The following is a 26,389-nucleotide window of genomic DNA, read 5'->3' as shown; positions in this document are numbered from 1 at the left end:
GTGCCCTTGGTTTCTTTGCACTGTTTATATGTTAAAGTTCTTACGGATGTCACTGATTTTAGAGAAAAGAATAAGCTGCCTGACTGTAATAATTATTTTAGCTTACAAAATGTCTGCCAGTTTGCAACAGGTGCACTTAAAATGATACTTACTAACAATACATACGTTGTATTCCAAATGTATTTTCCTTTTTTTCAAATTCTTCATCACGTAATAACTTTTATAAGGCACTGAATCCATCCGGTTTGGAACATGTACATTTTCACTTTTTGTATTTTTAATACAACCTTCAGGAAATTGTGTGGCAGCAGGAATTTCCATCCCTTTCTGGCGGAAATATTTGCTCAAGTAAAATGTGCCGCAGGCAGACGTTACATTGTTTTTCTTGTTGCATGAAGCCTCAAGAGACACATAAGACCAGGTCGCTTATTAACATTCACTTACAAAGTTTCTTCTATATGTCCCTAACTTATTGAGGATTTTTTCTTTTACTCAAATTTAATAAGTTGTTATTAATGCATGTAATTTTAAGACTGACCTAGCTTTATGGGTTTATGTTTAAATTTAAATTTGAAGACAGCTAACATTGAAAAGGTAATGTCTCTAACATATTTCCCTGTCACTATGAACACATATTGAAAAAGCACCTGTCAGTATTATCCAAGTAGAACTCATATAGGAAAGTTTCTGAAAGAATAACTGTTTCCCATAGGGTCCAACCTGGGATGTCTTTTTCTTAAAGAGACCCTGTCACCAGACCATTCATTTCAACAACAATGTTCCCTTAATATTATATGTGCAACTATCACATTTTATGCCTGGTATTTACCTGTAAAAGCCCCTATTGTGTTAAAAATCCAAAGCTCTACAATTTTTGCTGGGTGCTGCCATCTTGTCAGAAACCTCAGCCAACTTAAAGCTGTCACTCAAATAATACTGTAATAAAAGATTATGTAATGAGGTGAAAGGAGGGGTGGAGGAGCTGGACCAGCACAGAGATTAATCAATCACTCCCAAAATAGTGCTATGACATGGCACGAGGGAGAGGTATTGTGGCTGTGCCAGGGAATTGATTTATCCTGAAGTGGGTAGCATTGAAAGTGGATAACATGTTTTATGAAAAGGAAAAATGCTTCAAGCAAGCAATAGAATATTTGATTTTTCTGTGCTTTTACCTGCTGGTGACAGGTTCTCCTGAACCATAAGGCCGCGTACACACGGTCATTCCAAACCGATGAGAATGGTCCGACGGGCCATTTCCATCGGTTCACCGCTGAAGTGGTCTGATGTGCGTAAACACCATCGTTCCAAAAACCGGGTCAGAACGCGGTGACATCAAACACACGACGTGCTGAATAAAATGAAGTTCAATGCTTCCAAGCATGCGTCGACTTGATTCTGAGCATGCGCGGGTTTTGAACCGATGCTTTTCTGTACTAACCATCGGTTGCGACCGATCGGGCAGCGGGCCATCGGTTCAATTTTAAAGCATGTTTTAAAATTTTGGACCGAAGGACAACAGATCGATGGGCTATACACACGGTCGGTTTGGACCGATGAAACTGAACCTCGGTCCATTCTCATCGGTTTTGTCCGACCGTGTGTACGCGGCCTAAGAGTTTAAAACTGATTGGTTGCTATGAATAAGTCTTTTGAATCACTTGTTTTTAAATTGTTTTGAGGCATGACTGATCCCTTGTACTGCACAATGGCTTATTTTTTTTTTGTTTGTGCTCAGTATATTAATATGCGTGCCCCTCATAAACTAGCAGTATATGGAGGTCCCGGGAACAGCGATGCAGAAAAGAGTACAAATAATACAGCACATCTTCAGTACTCGTTTCGGGCCCCTATAACAGCTGCCAATCTTTTTTGAAGGAAGAAAGTGAAAGCCTTGGGAGCATGCCCTCCAATAAATTCTTTGGCACTGCTTGACTTGTATACAATAAGTGCATGCTTAAAAACACGTTTCTTTAGAAGCGCTCATTGAAGAAGTTTGCCTAGGTTCACTGTGCGCAGCGTGCTGTCCTGACTGTGCTTTTAATGTTCCCCTGCAGACATCTCCATAACAATAGGATCTACTCCCTGGGAAAGAAATGCTTTGATGGGCTCCACAGTCTGGAGACTTTGTGAGTTGACCTCTTATTTGTTTCAGTCTTTTCACTGTTTTCATTGATATTCTAAAAAGAATAAAAATAGCTGAAAAGCCAAACATGCTTTTTGGCTTGCCTAATTGCCAAGCGGTTAGTGCAATTGTTCTTATGATGACTGTATAAAACAGATCCTGTATGTAGAAAGAAAAGCTCTGAAATATGGTTTCTGGATCTATTTGAACCATGATTAATGTATAGGAAGACCTTTGAAAAAGCTTGTACAAACTCACCACTTACAGTGATTTACAATTCTGGCTTTTTTGGGTGTAATTATGCTTATCTGACATTTGAGATTTAGGAAGGAAGCGTTATCTTAACGTGTATGTAAACCCTAATCAATTAACTTCTATTTGGTCCCTTTTGGGTTATTAATCGATAGGCATTTTGCGTTATGTTGCCAGTTGATAACTACCTGTGCTCTCTGCTTGTGCTATCAATTACAAGGTTCCCAGTGATCTCTAAGAACTATAGAATCTCTCCCTTCAATGTTTGTAGTCTTGAGCTAGGCGACTACATTGCTTTTCCATAGATATACTATGGTGAGTAAGCATTATTACCCTAGGATAGGAAGTGTGTTGCTGGCAAGATCACCTAGTAAGAACTCATGCTGCCACCACATCTTACAACTGGTAAGCTGCCATATAGGAGATATTAAATTAAACATTACAGTGGTTTTAACCCTTACCCAATCTATTGAAATCTATAAAATGTTTCTGAAAATTACAATAATAGTTCATAGAAACAAATTCTGAACCATTGATTATCTTGTTACAGTAGTAGTAGTAGTAGTAGTAGTAGTAGTAGTAGTAGTAGTAGTATTAAAGAAGCTAAAACGTTTACTAATGCAAATGTGTTTTAAAGATGCAATAGATATGAGTGGTTCAGTACTTGCAATTGTGACTGGCTAGATTGACAACTCCTGCTAAATAAATCAAGCACATGATATTAAAAATAAAGGTACTTACTGGTGGCTTAAATAGTGTCTGCTTGGAGCACGGGAAAGAACCTTCTACTCTGTCACCTGCATAAAATGTAAATGACCCCACTGGTACTACATATCTGAGTATGTGGGTGTAAAATCATACAGGAAATTGCCTCTGTGAAAGGAGGTTGGTGGGGCTTAACACTCTAGTTACTACTTCAAGGCAAAGTGAATGAAAGGTCCCATATATGTCATATATTAGATCAGTGTTTCCCAACTCCAGTCCTCAAGGCACACCAACAGGTCATGTTTTCAGGCTTTCCATTATTTTGCACAGGTGTTTTGATCAGTTTCACTGCCTTAGTAATTACCACAGCCGTTTCATCTGAGGGAAATCCTGAAAACATGACCTGTTGGTGTGCCTTGAGGACTGGAGTTGGGAAACACTGTATTAGATGAAATATTATTTAAAGTGTGCACAGCATACAGTTTAAATGTAAAGAAAAAAGTTTAGGGGGGGGGTAGGTAAGTATAAATATATATATTTTTTCTTTAAAGCTACCTTTTCATATAGAAATTGCAGCTGATTTTATGGGTGCAGGGAGGAGGCAGAGATTATAAGAAGACCATGCATTGTACTGCAAGTACTGCTTTAAAGTCAACCTGTCATATTGAAATTTTGCTGTCCTCCTTCTGAAAATGTTAGCTACCTGGCTGTACAGCCACCCTACTGGCCTTACTGCAGCCTCCATGTATCCCTTATGACAGCTTGCCTCTAACTACAAATGTGTACCTGCTTTTTTTTTAACGAAGAAACTCTGAAAGTGGAACTTGTTTTAAGCCTGCTGCGATAATTTTCCATCTTTTGCTCATAAGTGGCACCAGTCAGCTTAGAAAGGCTTAAACAAAGTACATATTTTTTGTTTTTCTGGCAGTTCATCCTCAATGGCAGAACTTTATTTTAGAAGGATTACACACATTAAAGTCACTGACAGATTCTTAAAGTGATTTAGAACTATGTTTATAATAACATGGTTATTAAATCTAAAGATGAAGCACAGTTTCTTCCCTAGTAAATAATACAGTGATAAAAGAAGACCATAGATTCTAGATTTAGACCTTTCATTTAGATACAGAGAAGTCAGTATTTACTATACCATAGAGAGCACATAACAAACAGATTTCTGCATAACATCCAGGTAGACAGTAGTGTCATGAGTTATGGTACAATCTGTTTTGGATGTAGATCAATCACTTTATGTCGTATCTGGTAGAAAAGACAACTACATGTGTGAATGTTTACCCCCTTTTCTAATCAGTGATAAATCAAATATAGAAAGTATTATGAATGGTTCACTTTTCTATTACTGATATCATGTGTGTCAAACACAGAACTATATATCTAGTACTAGTATGATGGGAACAATGTATCCTTACTGCAGAATACAGTATAAGGGTAATAATGGAGTAAACACAGGACAATTTTCAGTCTTCCTACTGATTGAAAAAAAAGATGTCTGACCACAGAATCACTGATTGATTACTACAAGACAAAACAAGTGAACATAAAGAAAAAAGCTAGCTGGCAGTTGGGTAATGTGGATCTCAGTAGCTATCACTAACCATATAAGTTAGATGAGTGTTACCTAATCTACGCCATTTACAGTGGATACACCTGGCAGATCTGTCTTGAAGAATTTACTTTTCCCAGGAAGCTAGTATTATTCCCCAGAGAACATGCTGGGACCAGCAGTGGCTATTTACCATGTAGACATAGACATTACAGTATTACTAAAGGCAAAATGTTTTTTTGAGTGGAGAGTGGTTAGAACGCTTGTCAGTTTTTCTTGCTGTCTGTTCCCCCATTAAGGAGATTCATCATCTCTATTTGTCCTGTTTACCAGTATCATTGAAAGTAAACGTAAAATAAAAGTAATAGAGGAGATATCTTCCAATGGGGACACTAGTTTTGGTGATCTGGGGGTCCCCAAGGAATTCTCTTAATTTGCAGTGATTCCTCCCACTTCCTGTTTGGCTATGGGACAGAAAGTAAGGTGAAATCTCTGCGATGGGACACCGATTTAAAAAAAAAATCGAACATTTGTTATAACCATCCCTTACTCTACCCAAAATGAGAAAAAAGTTTTGCCTATTGTTCTACTTTAATGCAGTATAAGCTTGTGTTTCTGTATTTTCCAAAAAAATGAATGTTCAATCTTAACATCAAACCACACATGCATGATGCTACTGCTGCCTGATGTTTATTCCAAGCTTTAATTCTTTTAGGTAAATAATTTGAACATAGATTTTGAACGTGGCTCACTTGCAGACACCCATATAACTTTCATTTTACACAAATCACCTGATATACTATAGTTTTTTAATTTTATCAGGTGCAAAATGTTTTTTTTTTTTTCATATAAGTATGTTTTATTTTACAGTGCAAAATCATTACTCTTCATATAAGACTTATGCCAGTGTTTGGTCGAGTCCCACCAACAGTTTATGGATATCTACTCTTGGATCCAAATGGCATTGCTGCATATAGTAATCAGATTACTATGCCTGTGTTTAGGTGAGGTTACCTATAAAATCTATTCTGTTGTTGGGACTCGAGGACAAGATTGAGAACATCATACCAGGATTTTAATATATTTGTGTTCACTCACTTGTGCATTTGTAAACATTTTTTAGATGTTATTGACAAGAAGACAATACACAATCCACATACATGGGTTGATTTACAAAAACTGGAGAGTGCAAAATCTGGTGCAGATCTGCATAGAAACCAATTACAGTATCTCACAAAAGTGAGTACGTCCCTTTACATTTTTGTAAATATTTTATTACCGTATTTTCCGGCGTATAAGACGTCTTTCTGGATGCAAAAAAATGCATCCAAAGTCGGGGGTCGTCTTATACGCCGGGTACGGTCTCCGTGCTGCGAGAGCGTCAATGATTTAAAAGACGCTCCTTCTTCTCAGCGTGTTCTGTGGCAGGTGATGGCACAGTGAGGGGCAAGTGATGGCACAATGGGGGCAAGTGATGGCACAGTGGGGGCAAGTGATGGCACAGTCGGGGCATGTAATGTAATGGCATAGTGAGGAATGTAATGTAATGGCACAGTGAGATTTGAAAAAGCCTGTTTCTGTCAGCGGTTCTGGCTACCCCTCAGCTTCCAGAAAGACTAGTAAGAAGGGGGTAGTCTTATACAGTGAGTATATCCCAAAACCAAATTTTTTTCCTGGAAAATTAGGGGGTCGTCTTATACGCCCAGTCGTCTTATACGCCAGAAAATACGGTATATCTTTTCATGTGACAACACTGAATTGTGAAATGACACTTTGCTACAATGTAAAGTAGTGAGTGTACAGCTTGTATAACAGTGTAAATTTGCTGTCCCCTCAAAATAACTCAATACACAGCAATTAATGTCTAAACTGCTGGCAACAAAAGTAAGTATGCTCCTAAGTGAAATTTCTTCAGTGTTGTCACATGAAAAGAATAAGATATAATAAAATATTTACATAAATGTGAGGGGTGTACTCACTTTTGTAAGATACTGTAGCTTCTAACTTCAGCTTGTTCAAATAAGCTTTGACAATGAAACCCGGAAGCTGATTGGTTTCCATGCAGAGCTGCACAAGATTTTGCACGCTCCAGTTTTAGTAAATCAACCCATAGTGTATTAAAAAGTATCACAACATGTTCAAGAATCCTGGTCTGATATTCGTGTTCAACAAAATTGTTACTTAGACAAACAGAGACTGTCTAGTTACCTGAAATCTTATTTTAATTGAATTAATGGCTAACTTAACTTAAGGATGGAATTATAAACCTACTAAACCACAGGCAGCTGATTATGGATGCTGAGTATTGTCTTCTGAGAACTCATACAATGAGCATTATTTTCCTGGTAGCATTAAAACACCCTCTGCTGGGATTATGTGACACGGCATTTATCGGTTCTTTTCTCTCTTTAGAGATCTGAACTACAACAACCTAGATGAATTTCCTGCTGCTATCAAAACTCTTAGGAACCTTAAAGAACTGTAAGTGAAGCAAATGCTGAATTCTGCAACATATGTGCTAGTACTGAACCTTAATAAAATGTACTGCAACTTTAGGGACTGAAAACTCTGTTTTTGAAGGGATAAATATAAGAATGAATTTTCTCATAGAAATAAACTTTCCACTATATAGAGAAATCAAAATGGCTAGCACTGATGGATTCTAGCTTTAAAAAAAACAATACAATACTACCACTGTTATTTGAATTTACGTACATTACTTAAAGTGTTACTAAACCCAGGACCCTGCATTCATTATATCTGGTCTCTCACAGTACAGTACACAGAACATGAAAATGCAATTATTTTAGTAAATATAAACTGCTAAATACCTTTTCGCAACAGCAGTATATAGTCTTGTGACTTCTATCAGTTTGTAGGAGAAGTTTTCATTCTCCTCTGACTGTCATATGAGGCTGCATGACCCCTGACCCTCTGTTTGGAGATAAATAGGCATTGTGGTAATAACAGGAAAAAAATGGACAAGATAACTGAAAAAGTTAAATTACATCTATATATAATGTAAAACATAGCCTGAAAGGAAAAATATAGATGAAAATATACACAGTAGTACATGAGAAGATGCATTGAAGATGTGGAGGAAGTCCTAGAAAAGAGAGGTACTATCAACATATTCACACCTGATGTTTTCCTCTTCTGTATTGTGTTTGTTTTGCATTTTTTAAGGTGTATTTACTTGGTGCTTTCAAAATTAAAGGAAAAACTAAATGTACCTGAAATGCCATTCTAATACTCTGTAAATGCTTGTAATACAATCCCATACATGGTTATTGTTCAGTTTTAGGTAGTATGCACTGAGCAAAAAAAAAGCTATGCTGCTTCCTCAATGTATTATGGTACAACACAGTAAAGAATAAAGAAATTCTCGGTTTAGAATATATTGGAAGGCAATTGTGATGTGTTCAGATGTTTTCTTCAAATATAATATGGATGCAAAATTGCAGTAGAAAATTATCTAAAACATTTTTTTTTATCATACTTATTCGTAGATATATTTATTTTTCTTTATTTAAGGGGCTTCCACAGCAACAATATCAGGTCGATCCCAGAACATGCATTTATTGGCAACCCGTCACTTATCACTATGTAAGGTTACAATTCTTTTTATCAACGTGAATATTTGTAATGATTTTACATATACATTTTTTAAATCACTGTGTTCTGCCAACTATTGTATTGTATTGCTGATATTTTAATTGTTAGAATTACCGGTAACTGAATGACATGGAATCAGTCTAAAAAATCAGCAAATCTGAAAATTTAATTTGTGATTCTCCTAAATATATGCTTGAGGATTTGTCTCTTCTAATGCCCCGTACACATGATCGGAATTTCCGATGGCCTAAAATCCGATTGAATTTTTCATCGTAATTCCGTTCAAGATGTCTTGCATACACACTGTCAGACCAAATTCCGACCGTCCAAAACACTATGACGAGCCGAGAAAAATGAAGTTCAATGCTTCCGAGCATGCGTCGACTTGATTCTGAGCATGCGTGGGTTTTTTCTCCGTCATAGTTGCACACAGACGATAGGAATTTCCTAACGTTTTTTTTTCCATCGGTTTTATGATACTACCACCATAAGTAAGTTGAATAGTAATGAATATAAATAACATGAGTAAGGCTGTCCATATACATTTTTTTTGATCAGTCTATGGGCTGATGAAAAAAAAAACAGGTTTCCCTATCCACACAAGCAAGGTGGATGGAAGGAATCCTCCCCACTGTGACATTGTAATCTGACAGCGGGACTATCTTGCTGTCGGAATACACTGATTAGCGGCTGCCGCCATTTGGTTGCAGCCAACAGTCCTGTTTGAGGTAAGTCGATATTTAGATCAACTTCTGTCAAGCAGGAATAGCCAGCCATACATGGATTGATATTCACTAGTCCCTGCTTAACCAGCTGAATTTTGATCCATGAGTGAATTTGAACTATGGGCAGCTTAGGTCTGCTGCTGCACAGATTTGATCTAGGTGGGTTTATCATAAGAATATGAAATAGCTGAAACATCTGCATCAATGGAAGTAGAGTATAGTGTAAAAAGGAAGAAGGAAATAAAATTGACATGTCCCAGCCTGACATAATCCCATCATACACAAGCCATAAACTATGAATGAAGAGTACCGAGACAGTTTTTTCAAATAGTAAGAACCATTAAACAACAAAAACAAAGTTTTACCACAGTGTGGCCCTATAATCCTGTAACCAAAACCACATTTCACACTGGAATGATTGGACAATTGAGCAAGACATAAAACAGTTCACAGTGCTGGCAAATCAAAGAAGACAATTAAAATTCACATGCCAAATTGCACAAAACATTAAACATCTAACCCAAGGGTCAGAACACCCAAATATACAGTCTATCTCTTTTCGTAATACGAACATTCCTAAAAAAAAAAGGGTCTTTGGCATTGATCAAATGACAGCAAGGTCTGGGCATTACCTCTAACAATGTGCATTTTTCAATTAACACCTAGTGAATGTCTGTTTTCTGAAACAGACATGAATAAAGCCAATTATGGTTAGTCACATCATAATTGGGTATAGTGGTTTTTCTGATGTTTCTCCGGTGATTGGTGATTATGTTAATTAACCACAGACATTGCCGTTCCCATGCATATAATACAATGATGAAGGTACTAGGAATATGCATACATATGCGCTGGAAAAAGTATTGCCTAGTTAAATTTTCTTGCAGTGTTATTTCTATAGTTAGCATGTTAGCCATTTATTATATTTTTTCCCCTTTTACAATAAAACCTTTTAATTGTGTAATTTTAACCGAACAGCTTAAGCTGGTCAAAGATTATTCCTTTTTTGTTTTTGATCAGCCAGATAAAACAAATGGATTTGCCCCATCTACACATTCGAAGTGGAGGTGGTATTTCTCTCCACTGCCCTATTGTATTTTGACAGCGGGACTTCTTCTAATCAAGAAGAGTTGATTACTACATTGACTCTTCAACTTCTTAAATAGAAAAAGCCATAGATAGATAGAAATTCATCTGGTCCCTGTCGTACATGCTGAATTTAGATCCATCTATAGCCAGCTTAAGTCTTATGCCCTGTATCTGATGGAATCTAATCCGATGGATTTTTTCGTCGGATATCCGATGAAGCTGACTTTCATCAGTCTTCCCTACACACCATCAGTCAAAAATCCAACCGTGTCTAACGCGGTGACGTAAAACACTACGACATGCTTTGAAAAATGAAGTTCAATGCTTCCGAGCATGCGACGACTTGATTCTGAGCATGCGTGGATTTTTCTCCGATGGAGTTCCACACAGACGATCGTTTTTTTCCATCAGTTTTTTATCTATAGGAACATTTTAACACATGTTCTAATTTTTTTTCACCGATGGAAAACAAACCGGTCCATCAGTTTGTTTTCTTCAGACAAACTGATCGTGTGTACAGGGCTTTAATGTAGTGTCTTGCCTGATAGCTCTGTATTTTTTGATGTACCAACATCATAATTTTTATAACATAACATCAGTTTAATGAACCCTTCTCATTGCCAGTTTAGGTGGCCATGAATCTTCCAATGCTTTTTTTTGAGGCATGGAGATTAAATTGAGTTACCCAGAGAAAACCCATAAAAACACAAGGAAAACATGCTGATTCAGTGCAGATAAGAAAGCACAAAAAAAAGAAGGGTTCTACTTTAGCATGGTTATTTAAAATGTAGGACTAATGAAAGCAAATTTTCTAAACGTTTAACAAAACTCGTATGTAGGATGCGGTACCTTTCTGGAGGGTTATTCCAAATTTCTAGATATCTCCAAGTTTGTAGTGTTTTGAGCTTGACACCGTTGTGGCTTTGTATAGATTCCACAGTAGAAATTGCTTGAAAAATAGAAGGAAATCTGAACAAAACAGGAGATGATACCATTAGCACTCTTCACTTCCATTTTATGGAGACAAGAATTATATTTGATGACTATAAGCAACATTTTTATTTATTTTTTTCTTACTTATTTTTAATGAAACTGCCCCATATTTGCAAAAGTGTGCAGCTGAGGCTTCTGCATTTGCAATGCAGAGGTTTTCCAGTGGAGTTCAGGTGTTCTCTTTTCATACATTGAGCAGAGTTCAACAGAGCAGCCAGCACAAAAGGAGAGTATTGCCTCTCTTATTTTATCGGTATGTGCTTGCTTCATACGTTTTGCTGATATAACCAAGTTGCTTTAAATGTTGCAACAAGGTCTTTTAGTTTTTAGTTCCAACTGTAGCTCTTTTTGTTGGTGGTCTCATAGGAGTTGATTTACTAAATCTGCAGAGTGCAAAATCTGGTGCAGCTGTACAGGGTAGCCAATCAGCTTCTAACTTCAGCTTTTTACATTAAAGTGGATGTAAACCCCCCAAAAAAATATTTTTTGATGTCACAATGTAGAGTATAAGATTTCCTAGTTCATTGTATATTACCAGAATGTGTTATGTGGGGGAGGGGTGGATTTCTCACTTTTTATACTGTGGATCACCTCATATTATGATAAACATAACATAACATATGATAAACATGTCCAAGCTAGATATGTAAATAACCTGTCACTCAAAGCAAGGAGAGAGGAATGGACTTTGTATTTAGACAGGGTTTTATCTGGAAGTCTGTTAATTTTCACTGAACAATAAAAGAGGATTGCTCAGAGCTGGATTAACTCTGTGTGGCAAGACTGGGCACAGATGATAGGAAATCTTATACTCTACATTGTGACATCAAAAACATTTTTTGGGGGTTTACATCCACTTTAAGCGTTGACAAAAAAAAATGGAAGCTGATTTGTTTCTTTCTGATGTTGTAAAGTGCTGCGCAAACTGTTGGCGCTATATACGGTAAATCCTGTATAATAATAATAATATCTAGAGCTACACCAGATTTTTCACTCTGTAATTTTAATAAATCAACCCCATGGTGTACTAAAACTGCTTAACTTATATGATTCTCTTTAATTAATGAAAATCTAGAAAAGATGTTAGAATCCACAGAAGGATTTAAAGAAAATACCTGCTATTACCTAAACTCTATTAAGTGAAAGGAATGTTTTGCAGTGAAAGGAGATTTACTATAATTATAGATATGATTACTTGTGTGATTTAAATGGTGTTTAATTTTGTTTTTTTGCAGACATTTCTATGACAACCCGATTCAACATGTTGGGAGATCTGCATTTCAGCACTTGCCTGAGCTCAGAACGCTGTGAGTTTTTAGGACAATATAAAATAAATAGCTGTAAATGTAACATACACGTCTGTCAGGAATGTTTCTCTCTCTCTAGACATGGATCACCTCCCACATAACCAGGATGTCCGTGTATAGATAACAAGTATAATGAAATAAAGATTGCTTACTGTTGTCTGAGGAAAGAAAAAGGTGGTGAAAAAAGTAACTTTATGCTAGAAACCTTAGTAGGAAATAAATTACAATATATATCTATATATCTATATCTATATCTATATATATATATATACATATATATATCTCTATATATTTATATCTATATATATATATATCTATATATATATATATATATAGATATATATATAGATATATATATAGATATATATATACCGTAGATATATATATCTATATATATCTATAGATAGATAGATAGATAGATAGATAGATAGATAGATAGATAGATAGATATAACTATATACTTATATATTTTTTTTTCACAGACTGTAAATACTTCTGCCTATTCTTTTTGTTCTAATAGCTCACATTATTTAACCAGAGCAATTTTTACATTACCACAATAGGCGTGTTTATTTAGCGATAACTTTATTACTTCAGATAAAATTAAATATACATTTATTTATTTATTTATTTATTTATTCCAAAAATGATTTTATTTTCTATGGAAATTTTTGTCCAATTCAAAAGGACAATAAATAATGTTTCTGGTTTAAAAAAAACAGAAAAAGCAGCATTTTTTTTTTCATTCTAGTTCTTGTTTTGTGACACTGAACAAAGTAACAAATAAAATTAATGAAAATGAAAAAAAATCTGCAGAAAAATAATAGCTAAGTGGACAGGGGGGATGAAATAATAAGGGCTGATTAGGGTTAACTTAGGGTTAAATAGAAATACATTTTATTAATAAAAAAATAAAGAAAAAAGTTGTAAGGTCATATGCAGATCACACCTTTGATTTACATAGGAATGAAATAACAAATACAATGAAACAATACATTCATTCAGTTTATTTAATAAACCATGACTCCAGCGGACTAGTTAAAAGTGTAATTTTACACAGCAGCTGCTGTATTTTGACATTTAATTAACCAATAATTTTGAGTATTAGCAACAGGGTAGGCAGTGGCAAGGGAAGAACACCTGGATGTAATGCCGCGTACAGACGGTCGTTTTTTGTGATAAAAAAAACGACGTTTTGAATCATGAAATAAAACAACGTTTTTGAAACTTCATTTTCAAAAACGACGTTGCCTACACACCATCGTTTTTTTAAATGCTCTAGCAAAGCGCGGTTACGTTCAGCACGTACGACGGCACTCTTTTCCATTGAAGCTAGCTTCATAACTTGCTTCTGAGCATGCGCGGGTTTGAAAACGTCGTTTTGAAACGTTGTTTTGCCCACACACTATCATTTTCATTGACACAAAAAACAACGTTTTGAAAAACGACACAAAAAATTCGAGCATGTTCGAATTTTTTTTTTGTCGTTTTTCAGAAGATATAAAACGACGTTTTCCCCACACACGGTCATTTTAAATTACGTTTTCAAAAACGTCGTTTTTTTTCATCACAAAAAACGACTGTCTGTACGCGGCATAAGGAATGCAATCTAAAAAAAATGTTGAAGTGTTTTAGGATGTATGTTATAAATTCTAAATCCTCAAGTGGTTAAACCAGACCTCTACCCTCTCAAACAAAAAACATTTATGATGCATGCCCAAAGATAAGTAATTTATTAAACAAAACATTTTTGGTAAACTTGCATTTTTTTTCTTCTTCCAAATTTTACTGAAGCACTGGTGATATACCCAGTGCACCCTTGGGAGTCTCCGTCGCCAGTGCTTCAGGAAAATCTCACCTGGTCTTGCCCTTGTGCCATACGATTTTGGGAGGCTTGTACTAAACAATACTTAGCATGCAGCAGATCACAAGCACCAGACCACATACGATGCATGTGCCAGATCTCATAAAGCTATGCACCGAAAGAATTCTGGCACATGCATCTAGTACAGCTTGGTATTGTTTAATAACAAGGTGCCCTGCTGCCATACTGCATATGCATTAGCATTGTCATGGTGGGCCATCACAGAACAAAGAAGAAGATGTCAGCAACCAATAAAATTTTCTTGTGAAAATGGAGGTGTGGGACACAGAAGGAGGAATTTCCATGAGGCCAAACAGTAAAGGAGGAGGCAAGCAGTTCTCGATAAATTTGTTTATATATTTACAGTGCAGTAATGGTGTTGGTAACAGATAAAGGCAATATAATGCCTCCTCGCCACCTGTCAAATGCTCTCTGAAGAACGATCCAACACATCTTGTAAGAGCTCTGGGTTTTTAGACATTACTAAGAGGCTAGATGCAATCTGTAGATTATGGCCGGATGTAAATGTACTTGTACTTGTGTGAAATCTGAGGTTATTATATACAGGAGCACCTGTTTATTTATATCCAAATGATAAGAGCCGGTTCACACACAGGCGACACGACTTTGGGGGGGACTCGGCAAGGCGATCTCAAGGCGTCTTGAGAGGCAACTTGCAAAATGACTTCAGTATTGAAGTCAATGCAAGTCGCCCCGAATCGCCCCCAAAGTCATACAGGAACCTTTTTCTAAGTCGGAGCGACTTGCGTCACTCCTATTAGAACGGTTCCATTCACTACAATGGGACGCGACTTGTCAGGCGGCTGTGTCGCCTGACGAGTCGCCCCAGTGTGAACCGGGTCTAAAACCCTTGGTAGACTGCTATCGTCATCTAACAAGAATATCTATTTTTCTTAACATTTTTGGAAATTATGGTTTTGTTAATGGCAGCAAAATAATCTAAGCTTTATTCAGCTTGCTTCTCAGCTTTAATCGCCCTATTCATAAGAGTTTATGTTTGTGAGAAAACCTGCCAACATAATATAGCCATTTTCAATAAAATATTTAATGTAACCATTTTTCCTTGATTTGCCTGCATTTTGTTAAAGAATCGGCACTTGAATTTATATACTTTTTCTTGTAGAATTCTTAACGGAGCCTCTCAAATCACTGAGTTTCCTGATCTCACTGGAACCACAAGCCTGGAAAGTCTGTAAGTGCTCAGCAATTGTGTTCAATATTAGTGCCACTCTACTGTATATATGATGTGATTAAAATAGATTGACTTTTTTTTATTTTACAGAACTTTGACAGGAGCGCAACTGGTCAGTCTTCCCAATGTTATCTGTGATCAATTGCCTAACCTTCAAGTGCTGTAAGTGTTACTATGTACTGTTGTATCACTGAGCTGATTTTCTAGCAGATTAGATTGTTTTATGCCTGCCATCATCCAACATTTGTCTTGCTCATTCAGTGTTTACTTGGCAACCAATATGTCCAGCGATGACAGATCGTTATTTTTCAGCACTGCAATACTTTCTGTGCAGCATTTAGATTTGGGCACTGAAATTCTCATATCAAGAAATGTATCAGGCCAATTGTTTATGTGGTAATTTGGGATTAAATTATGCTTAGTGAAGACAACAAGTTTTTATACATTATTTTTATTTAAAAAATGTTTTGCTTAGTTTACGGTTTAAATTTAAATGTTGAAAGATGTTGGTGTTTAGTATTAGAAATAGATTTTAGGGGGGTAGCTTGGGTTGTTAAACTTACGTAAAGGTATAGGGCCAGATCCACGAAGCGTTTACGCTGGCGTATCTATTGATATGTCGCGTAACTTCTAGTTTGCTCCGGCGTATCTTTGTTTTGTATCCACAAAACAAGATACGCCTGAAGCTGTGCTAGATCCGACTGGCGTACGTCTTAGTACGCCGTCGGAACTAAGGTGCATATTTCCGCTGGCCGTTAGGTGGCGTTTCCGTCGATTTCCGCGTTGACTATGCAAATTAGCTAGATACGGCGATCCACGAACGTACGTCCGGCCGGCGCATTTTTTTACATCGTTTCCGTAAGGCTTTTTTCGGCGTATAGTTACCCCTGCTATATGAGGCGTATCCTATGTTAAGTATGGACTTCGTTCCTGCGTCGAATTTTGAAAATTTACGTTGTTTGCGTAAGTCGTTCGCGAATAGGGCTTTGCGTAGAATGACGTTCACGTCGTAAGCATTGGCTTGTTGCGGGTTAATTTCGAGCATGCGCACTGGGATACCCCCACGGACGGCGCATGCGCCGTTCAGAAAAAACGTCATTTACGTCGGGTCAAGACGTATTACCATAAAACACTCCCCCATCTCATCCATTTGAATTGTGCGCCCTTACGCCGACACAGTTACACTACGCCGCCGTAACTTACGGCACAAATTCTTTGAGAATACGGGAAATACGCTGTAAGTTACGGCGGCGTAGTGTAACTGAGATACACTACGCCGGCCGCTTTGTGGATCTGGCCCATAGATTTTAGGTGTTAGATGAGAATAAACATAATTAATAGGTGATATTTGAAAGAGCATGAATGTTTATACTTAATTCAAATCTAGCATACCATTTTATGATGATAGGCCTGTCTGGTGAAAATGGTCTGTATCTAGATCTTATATAGTATACCTTTTTTAAATGTAAAGAATTGAAAATTTTAAAGGAAGATATAAATATTTCTACCAGAAACAACATAAAATTCACTTACCAGAGGACAGCTGACCTTGACTTCTAAAAGTAAAAAGTGCAAGTTAATAAGATGGAAATATCATCTGTCCTGGGACTCCAGGCTTCTCTTAGGCCTAGTACACACAAGAGGATTTATCCGCGGATACGGTCCAACGGATCTCGAGGATTTCCACGGATTTGGATCCGATGGAGTGTACTCACCATAGGATCGAAATCCCATCGCGATGACGTGTCGCGCCGTCGCCGCGATGATGACACGGCGACGTGCGCGACGCTGTCATATAATGAATTCCACGCATGCGTCGAATCATTACGACGCATGCGGGGGATCTATTCGGACGGATTGATCCGGTGAGTCTGTACAGACCAGCGGATCAATCCGTTGGGATGGATTCAAGCGGATAGATTTGAAAGCATGTCTTCAAATTTTTATCCGCTTGAAATCCATCCCAGGGGATAAAAATCCGCGGAAACAGATCCGCTGGATTGTACACACCAGGGGATCTATCCGCTGGACCCGGTCCGCGGATCAATTCCAGCGGATGGATTCTCTCGTGTGTACGGGGCCTCAGGGCTATTTCAGATGGGCGACCAGGGGGCGATAAAAACAGCTGATCTGCAATTTTACCACTTTCCTGAATTGTAAGAGTACAGTTATGCTGCGTACACACGATAGGTTAGTCTGATGAAAACGGTCTGATGGACCGTTTTCATCAGACCAAACCGATCGTGTGTGGGCCCCATTGGTTATTTATCCATAGGTTAAAAAAATAGGAACTTGTTTTAAAATTATCTGATGGATAAAAAACCTATAGAAAAAAACGATCGTCTGTGGGTACTTCCACCGGTTAAAAATCCACGCATTCTCAGAATCAAGTCGACGCATGCTTGGAAGCATTGAACTTCGTTTTTTTCAGCACGTCGTTGTGTTTTACGTCACCGCGTTCTGACACGATCGGTTATTTAACTGATGGTGTGTAGGCACGACTAATCATCAGTCAGCTTCATTGGATAACTGATGGAAAAATCCATCAGACCGTTTTCATTAGACAAACCTATTGTGTGTACAAGGCATTAGGCAGGGCTGTATACATGCACCAGCTACAGTGCTTTGCTTCATGACCCTGGCATTTTTTTTTTCTCAGAGTTTTTTATTTAGGAAAGAAAGGCAGTTTCCATTGGAACATACATAGCAAATGCATTGGAAACAAAGCATCAGAACAAGAAACACATACCAAAAAAAAACGTAAATTGGAACAAATCTATCTATTAACGTTACTGAAACATATAAGTAGGACAATTAAAAAGTTACCCCGGTCCAACAAAGGAAATAGAGAGGGAGGCCCGGGGGAAAAAAAACTTGGGGGATTATTAGAAAGTGCGGCCCCAGCATTTTTAACGTGGGGTGCATAGTTTGACAGACCTCCGCTGCTGTTGTTTTCCTTTTATGAGCATAGTATCCCTTCATTCTGCTCTCCAGTGTCACTGAGCTAGCTAGTCAAATACAAGCAAAAAAAAAATACTGACTGGAACCTCACTTTAGACACAGGATTCATGTAAAATCGCAGCTTGGTCGTTTGGCTATATTGGATGGTAAATGGCATAGTTCAAGCCCTCTCATTGCCTTTAGTGTAAATATCAGACATCTACAAGCAGAATACTAGGCCCGGGGCTCTTATAATGACAGATCGTATAGATTTATTACCAGGATAACCTACAGTTGGCTTGTTAAACCTAATATTGACTGTAATATATAACTTAAAGGGTTTGTTACCCTAACACATCATCTACTTGATATGTCCCTGCTGTATCATGTACTTGTATGAGAAAGTATCCTGTTCTCTTTGTATTGCTTCCTTTATGTGAAATCCCTGGTGTCCCTACCGGTCCCTCTGCTTTCCTATAAAAAAAAATGACCACACTAAGCAGGAGAACACACTGTGGTCAGTTCTCTTGCTATTCAGAGAACCCAGCCTGCTCTCCTCCAATGATCAGACTTGTCCTAACACCCCCCCCCCCCCCCATGCTGCACAGCCATTCACTAGGAAGCTCAGTGTGCTGCTGCTTCTCCCCCTCCCAGCTCTGATGCAGCTAAGAATAGATGAAACAGGTATTGTGATCATTTATAAAAAGGGGTAAAAAGTTTTTTTTTATGTTTTTTTTATATATATAATTATACAAATGTTTGCCTTTCATTTCTATTTTAAACTGAATGGGTTGTTTTACATTGTGGTCGTTTACAATCACTTTAAGGCATATGTATATTTACAAATTACAATGTATTTGTAAATCTTTCAATATGCAGTACAGTAAAACCTTGGATTGAGAGTAACTTGGTCTGACAGCGTTTTGCAAGACAAGCTAATTTTTTTTATAAATTTTAACTTGATAAACAGGCGATGTCTTGATATACAAGTAGCGTCACGTCACAACTGAGTATAAAAGAGAAGAGAGGTCCTCTAAATGTAGCAATATGGTAACATTTAATGAAGGTACAATATTTAGCAACTCACATGGTTGATGATTAAAACAGACACATCTAAGTATGAAGGCATCCGGGGTAAAGTTGTCCACATAGACCATCCCCCACACCGCCATCGACATCATCCCATTCACGCTGCGTTACTCGAGCGATTCAAGTCTCGCTTTCAGATCGCTATACTGCATGGTAGTCTTCCTGTTCACGATTGCAGACTGACAACAGTGAGAGCCGGCGGTGCGGAGGACGGTCTATGTGGACAGCTTTACCCCAGATCCCTGCATACCTAGATGTGCCTCTTTTAATCATCAACCATGTGAGTTGCTAAATGTTGTACCTTCATTAAATGTAATCATATTGCTACACTTAGAGGACCTCTCTTCTCTTTTATACTCTGTAGCTCCTGCTGGATTTTGTTTCTAATCCCCTTGTGGAGGCTTCCATTTGTGGATGGACATTTTATGGTTACACAAATCATCACATTGCTATAATCTTTTTATATGGACTATAAACTGAAGGACTTATGAATAAATGACTGTGGAACGAATAATCTGAGTTTCCATTAATTGTTATACGGAAATGTGCTGCTTTGATATACGAGTGCTTTGGAATACAAGCATGTTTCCAGAACAAATAATGCTTGTAATCCAATGTTTTACTGTATTTGCAATCTTTCCAAAGATTTCTCTGTCAGTCATTACAAAACCATGTGCTGCTTATAACATTCAAACATTTTTGACCAAAGAAAAGATAAAAAAAGTTTGAATAATTAGTATATATGATTATTAAAAAACATTCAGAAAACCATTATTAAAGGAAAAGTATTTGCTACCAATAAAAACAATAAATCATGTGAACCAGAGCTGAGCTTGCCACGAAACTGACACTTGTTTTGATCTCATTGTTTGCTTGGCCGTTCATGTTGTGAGCACAGAGTCTTATGGGAGAAGGAGAGGGTCCGATTTCAGTGCACATTATCTGTACACTTTAGAAAGGAATTTAACAGTTTTCATTTTGCTGGCATATCTGCCCTACATTAAATTCTTCACCCAGCTCAGAGCATGCAATGTTTTAGCAGAGGGCGGGAGATCTTTTTATGGAATCTGTCTGAGCTTGTTAAGTTACGGTTCAAAGGTAGTGAATGGTCCAAGGAATATTGAGTGCAGCCATGAAAGGACAACGTTTGCTCTATCTTCCAATTAATTACAAGAGGGAAAGGCAGCAGCACATGAGGCAGAGCACTCAACTACTGCTCATTTGCTGGAGGCATATTGTTTGTCTGCAGCTCATTGTTTATGAAAATCATTGACTGCAAAAGTGTTTTCTACATACCATGACATTTTCTTTTTCTGTACACAGTGCAGTCATGTTGTCTTCTATTCAGATTTCCAATTAGCATTCACTAAGGACAAAGATTCACTGGTGAAGACTGCCCAGGAATCTGGGCACGCAGTCACTCAGTATGTTCCCAGGCTTAGCTGGCTTTGCAATACTGAAGCCTCGTACACACGACCGAGGAACTCGGCAGGCAAAACACATCGTTTTCCTCGTCGAGTTCCTTGTTAGGCTGTCGAGGAACTTGACAAGCCAATTTTCTCCATTCCCGTCAAGAAAATAGAAAACATGCTATCTTTTTGGCTCGTCGCGTTTCTCGACAGTTTCCTCGAAGGAAAATGTACACACGACCGGTTTCCTCGCAAAAAAATATCTCCCAGCAAGTTTCTTGCTGGTTTTTGCCGAGAAACTCGGTCGTGTGTACGAGGCCTGAGATGGTGTTCCCCTTACCTGCATTCTCAGACCTATCTCACACATATTAATCTACAGTATGTCAGTGGTTAGATTTTCATTGCGTTAAGTTCTATTTTGAATTTCTTTCCAGTACTAGGTGCACCATTTTGGCTTCCATGAATATAGTGGCGTGGAGTAATGTAATATAGTCCAATGCAGGTTCTATTTTGAATTTCTTTCTAGTACTAGGTGCACCATTTTGGCTTCCATGAATATAGTGGCGTGGAGTAATGTAATATAGTCCAATGCATGTTCTATTTTGAATTTCTTTCCAGTACTAGGTGCACCATTTTGGCTTCCATAAATATAGTGGCGTGGAGTAATGTAATATAGTCCAATGCAAGTTATATTTTGAATTTCTTTCCAGTACTAGGTGCACCATTTTGGCTTCCATGAATATAGTGGCTTCCTCTGGCTGAATTCTGCTGGGAAACTCGGTCGTGTGTACGGGGCCTGAGTCGCGCTGTGCTTTCTAAATGAACCCACAGCCTGGGGACATGTGACTTGTCCCAGGAGGTTGCGAGCGTGGAAGATGGGAGAAAAATATATTTAATAAACTGATAGACCTTTGGGTGTGAGTTGAAAGGTCTCTTTCTTACTTTCCTCATTCAGTCACCCCTTTAAATATTGATGTTGTGGATCACCTCGCCCTCTCTTTTTGAATGGATTTAGGATTTCTACCCCTCTCTTTTCAAATTTGTGGTTTCTTCTATCTCTCCATTTCGAAGACTGTCACCCCCTTACATATCTCTTGAGAGATTTTGTATCTATCAGGCAAATTGTTCATATTATTGACCCCTAGCTCCCTGAACTAGTTAGAAGTGTCTGCGTAATCCAATGGCCATTACCTGTTTAGTTGTTTTGTTTGGTTAAGGTTACTAGGAGTATAAACCTAGGCTTCTTGCTGTTACCTGGTTGGTCTTTTTGTTTGGACATACCTTGTTTATACAACCTTCCTTTCCATTTAGTCAGTTAGGCATTATAGCCTTGGACTATTCCCCGGTAACTCAATTTTTTGTTGACCACCTTAGCGGGTGGCTTAATGGTTTCTTTTGTTTAGGTAGTTTGTTACCATTCCACCTTTTGTCTTCATGGTGGATGTTTGTTGGTCCTCTGCAGTTGAGGTCCATAATTTTTCAGGTAGCAGTTTCCATTTAGTAGTGATTACCTGTCCTGGTCTGAAACACACGGTTGATCCTTTGCCTCCTTTTTTTAATCATGGCAATTTCCATATTTGCCTTGGTCCCCTTTTTAACTTGGCCTTTGCTAGGTTATTTGTTTCCTCCGATCACCTTTTAGCAAGATTCCACATTCGTTGAGTATTTTAGTGGTTGTTGTTCACCCCTCAGTTAGACTGTTGTGGCACATTCCAAATGGCTAAATAATTACTATCTTTCTGTGTCCTTTAATGTATGCTAAAGAAAATAAGATGTTTGTAATTACTATAAAAGCTTTTTTAAGTTTATTGAGTTATCACATACCTGACTGTGGAGCCCGGAATAATGAGGGTGGCCTCTTGCATAATTCCTGTTCAAGCACCCCTGGTGGTAAAGATAGGCACTGCTAGGGCAATGGAAGGGTACCGGTGCCAAAAAGTTGGTTCAGAATACTTGAAATTGGAAATGCTGAGGTTGGATGAGTAGAAGCAAGCAGTAAAGTCACAAGCTGAGTTCCGTAACTGCTAGGCAGATAGGCAGATAATCACAATCTAGGTCAGAGACAGGCAAGGGTCGGAAACATGCTGGTAGTGCAGTAGGCAGAAGCTTAGTCAAAAGTGCAGGCCAGGGTTGGCAACATGAATCAGTAGCAGACATAGCATGTAAAGGGAATCCAAAGAGACACATCAGATGTAGCCGGATCAGTGGCAAAATCAGCAGGTTTTCAGGAATACAGAATGCAGGGATCAGATCCGAAGACAATCCAGCAATGAGACTAGGCATACCTTAGCTTTAAATAAGCCACCGGGTGCCAGGATCTGTGGGTGTGCACACATGCACCGTGGTGTGTGCATGAGTGTGCGCTCTCGCATGAGTAGTTGCTGCACGATGTTCCTAACATGAGTACTGTTTCCTACAAACTGAGGTATGGCAGCTGAAGGCAGGGTTAAATTGGCTTAACGTTGTTTGTTGCTAGTGTCTCCTAAAGGTGACAGTTTGGCCCAAATGTCTAAAGAAATACTATCTTCCTGTGTCCATAGGTGAACTTTGAGAAAAATGATTTACAGTAAATACAAAAAAAATGTTTTTCTGTAATGAAAGCACTATTTGACCCTTGCATGCTAGTGTTTAGATAAGGTAGTTCATATTACAAGCCACCACCCGAGTGTGCCTTGGCTTGTTTTGTACTCTGTCTACTAAGCTAAGCATCCTCTGGAGTAACATGCCACATGCCCCTGTTTTGACATAATTTGTCCTGCAGTGCTTATTGTAGTACTGTATGTATATGCTTGAAGGGCACTTGTCTACACAAAAATAAAAATCTATTTGGAGAGGGCACTGGCAGGTTCAGTTACAGTTTACAGTATTATTCTGAGCACAGAAAATATCGAGGGCAATGTGACACATTGCTCAGCACAGCAGAAAAAGAAGCCACTGGGTGCATGAACCTGCCTTCTTGTGACAGTACAGTGGGAGTCTGTATACAATAATTGGCTGGCCAAACTTACTATTTTGTACTACATTAGTTGTTCAGTTAACCTACAAAAACAATGAAACAATTTTCTGAGATTATAGTTTATCCTGTTACTAGGAGTATAAACCACGACCTGTAGATAAGTCACTTTATACTCTGGGACTGGAAAGAAGAAAGAGAGTACAGTATGTGCATCTATCATTACAAACGGCATTTGATAAGAATGAGACATGCATGAGTTAGCTGGAAACTCTCAGTCTGTGCACTGGTTTATTTTCTTTTAAAATGCTCCAGGGAAAAAAATATTATAATTTATGATGGCAGCTATTAGATCATGGTGAATATATCTGATGTTTTTCCATTTGACATTTGGTGTATTAACACTGTTTGCAATTTATTGCTTTATTACCACTGTGAGTGCTGTAAACCATCCACAAATATTCTACGTACATTTTTTGTTTGTTTGAAGGGAAAAACAGTGGTAGTTATAGACTCTTCTTGGTTGTTTGGTCTATAACTTTGTTCCATGTGCAATGGGCAGGATCCAAGTTGATGTTCTAAATATGAAACAAACCTTCACACTGAAATGTTGGGCACATTGTGATACTACGCGAGCCAACAATGTGGAGCATTTACAAGGAGAAAATTATTAGGTGCAGATTCTGATTATATTTATTATATTCGTTATTTTACTCTGTCATTAGTGTTTGGACTTTTACCATCACGCTGTTGATAGAAGTTTGTCTATCTCCATAAACACTTAGGAAGATTAGTAAAAATACAGCCAGAATAGCTATAGCACAAAAGTTTTCTCTTTCCATTGTTTGTCTATTGTCCAGATGTCATGTTTTATGAACATACCTTGTTATTCCCTAATGTTCCATTTTATAGTATTGTATAAGGAAAATTCAAACCCTTCCAAAAAGTATTGTATTTAGCAATGAAACATGCGAGTAACATACAAAACAGGGCTAAAGCTGGCCATAGACAGGCAGATCTACTAGAAAATTACAATAGAGGCATTTTATTAAAATGATCAATAAGCACCAGTCATTTTTTCTGGCTCCTACACATGGGTGAAAAACATATTTTTTTCCATTTCTTGTACAAAAAGTTTTGATAAAATGATTGGCAAGTGAGAATTTCAGTCTATTCAAGGTACTTGGGGGCCAGATTTACGTAGACTAGCGACGGCGTAACGTATCGTAGATACGTTACACCGCCGCAAGTTTTCATCGCAAGTGCCTGATTCACAGAGCACTTGCAATGAAAACCTACGCCGGCGGCCTTCGGCGTAAGCCCGTGTAATTTAAATTAGGCGCGCTCCCGCGCCGGACCTACTGCGCATGCTCCGTTTCGAAATTCCCGCCGTGCTTTGCGCGCCGTGACGTCATTTTTTTGAACGGCGACGCGCGTAGCGTAATTCCGTATTCCCGGACGGCTTACGCAAACTACGTTATTTTTTAAATTTCGACGCGGGAACGACGGCCATACTTTAAACAGCAATACGTTTGCTGTGTAAAGTTAAGGCACCAAAAACGACGACTAACTTTGTGACGGGAAACTAGACTAGCGGCGACGTAGCGAACGCGAAAATCCGTTGTGAATCGCCGTAACTCCTAATTTGCATACCCGACGCTGGTTTACGACGCAAACTCCCCCCAGCGGCGGCCGCGGTACTGCACCCTAAGATCCGACAGTGTAAAACAATTACACCTGTCGGATCTTAGGGATATCTATGCGTAACTGATTCTATGAATCAGTCGCATAGATACTCTGAGAGATACGACGGAGTATCTGAGATACTCCGTCGTATCTCCACTGTGAATCTGGCCCTTGGTTCTCAGAGTAACCTTGTGTCCTAAGTTACCAAGTTAACGCTAAAAAGTCTCAAATTGGTTATATAGCGATTATTGCCTAGTGGATAGCAAATGAAAGACAATATAAAATCAAGAACTTGTTAAAATTTGACTAGTTATGTTGATTTCAAAATATATGAATGATGAATTTTGGGTGGAGAAGCTCAAAACAAGGCCAAACCATGAGAAACATGGCCTAATGGTTTAATGTCACTCACTCAGAAATAGACAATACCATAGCTTGTAAGAACTTTGAAACAATGGTATACTTATTGGCGCTATCCTAAAAAAAATGGCCTAGAGTTCAAATGAAAAATTGCTGCACACAGAGGTGGAGCTATATAGGGCAGCAAGAGGTGCTATTGCAGTGGTCTAATCACTGACTGAGGCTCAAGCTGTGACCCCAATTAATATGGGGTCTGAATCAAAAAAGCTCACCAAGAGCAGTGTTCATGGAAAGTCTCCAGCCACCAAGGGAAACTACACAGGCACAATGATGTTCATGTCTTTGTATATTCCATTTCCTACATGCGTTAAAGTTTCATGTACAAAAAATGTAGATCTGTGTTTGAATTAAAAAAAAAACAGGTAACCATGAAGCAATACACTAAAGTTCACATTATTCACCTGAAACCATTCACTGATATGACAACTGAGTGTGGTTAT

At 38.1% G+C, this 26,389-nt stretch overlaps 1 protein-coding gene across 1 annotated transcript in view; it reads left to right on the top strand.

Moving 5' to 3' along the window:
* The window catches only part of LGR5 (leucine rich repeat containing G protein-coupled receptor 5), a 227,346-nt gene that overhangs the window by 172,902 nt on the left and 28,055 nt on the right, over positions 1–26,389 (top strand). Inside the window, exons 6-11 of the mRNA XM_040343997.1 lie at positions 2,058–2,129; positions 7,059–7,127; positions 8,181–8,252; positions 12,304–12,375; positions 15,384–15,452; positions 15,543–15,614. Coding sequence (XP_040199931.1) covers positions 2,058–2,129; positions 7,059–7,127; positions 8,181–8,252; positions 12,304–12,375; positions 15,384–15,452; positions 15,543–15,614 — 426 coding nt within the window. The remainder of the gene's footprint in view (positions 1–2,057; positions 2,130–7,058; positions 7,128–8,180; positions 8,253–12,303; positions 12,376–15,383; positions 15,453–15,542; positions 15,615–26,389) is intronic.

This window comes from Rana temporaria, chromosome 3, assembly GCF_905171775.1.
Source record: "Rana temporaria chromosome 3, aRanTem1.1, whole genome shotgun sequence".
Classification (NCBI taxonomy): domain Eukaryota; kingdom Metazoa; phylum Chordata; class Amphibia; order Anura; family Ranidae; genus Rana; species Rana temporaria.
The sequence above is the reverse complement of the archived record's forward strand: the minus strand, read 5'-3'. Positions and strand labels throughout refer to the sequence as shown.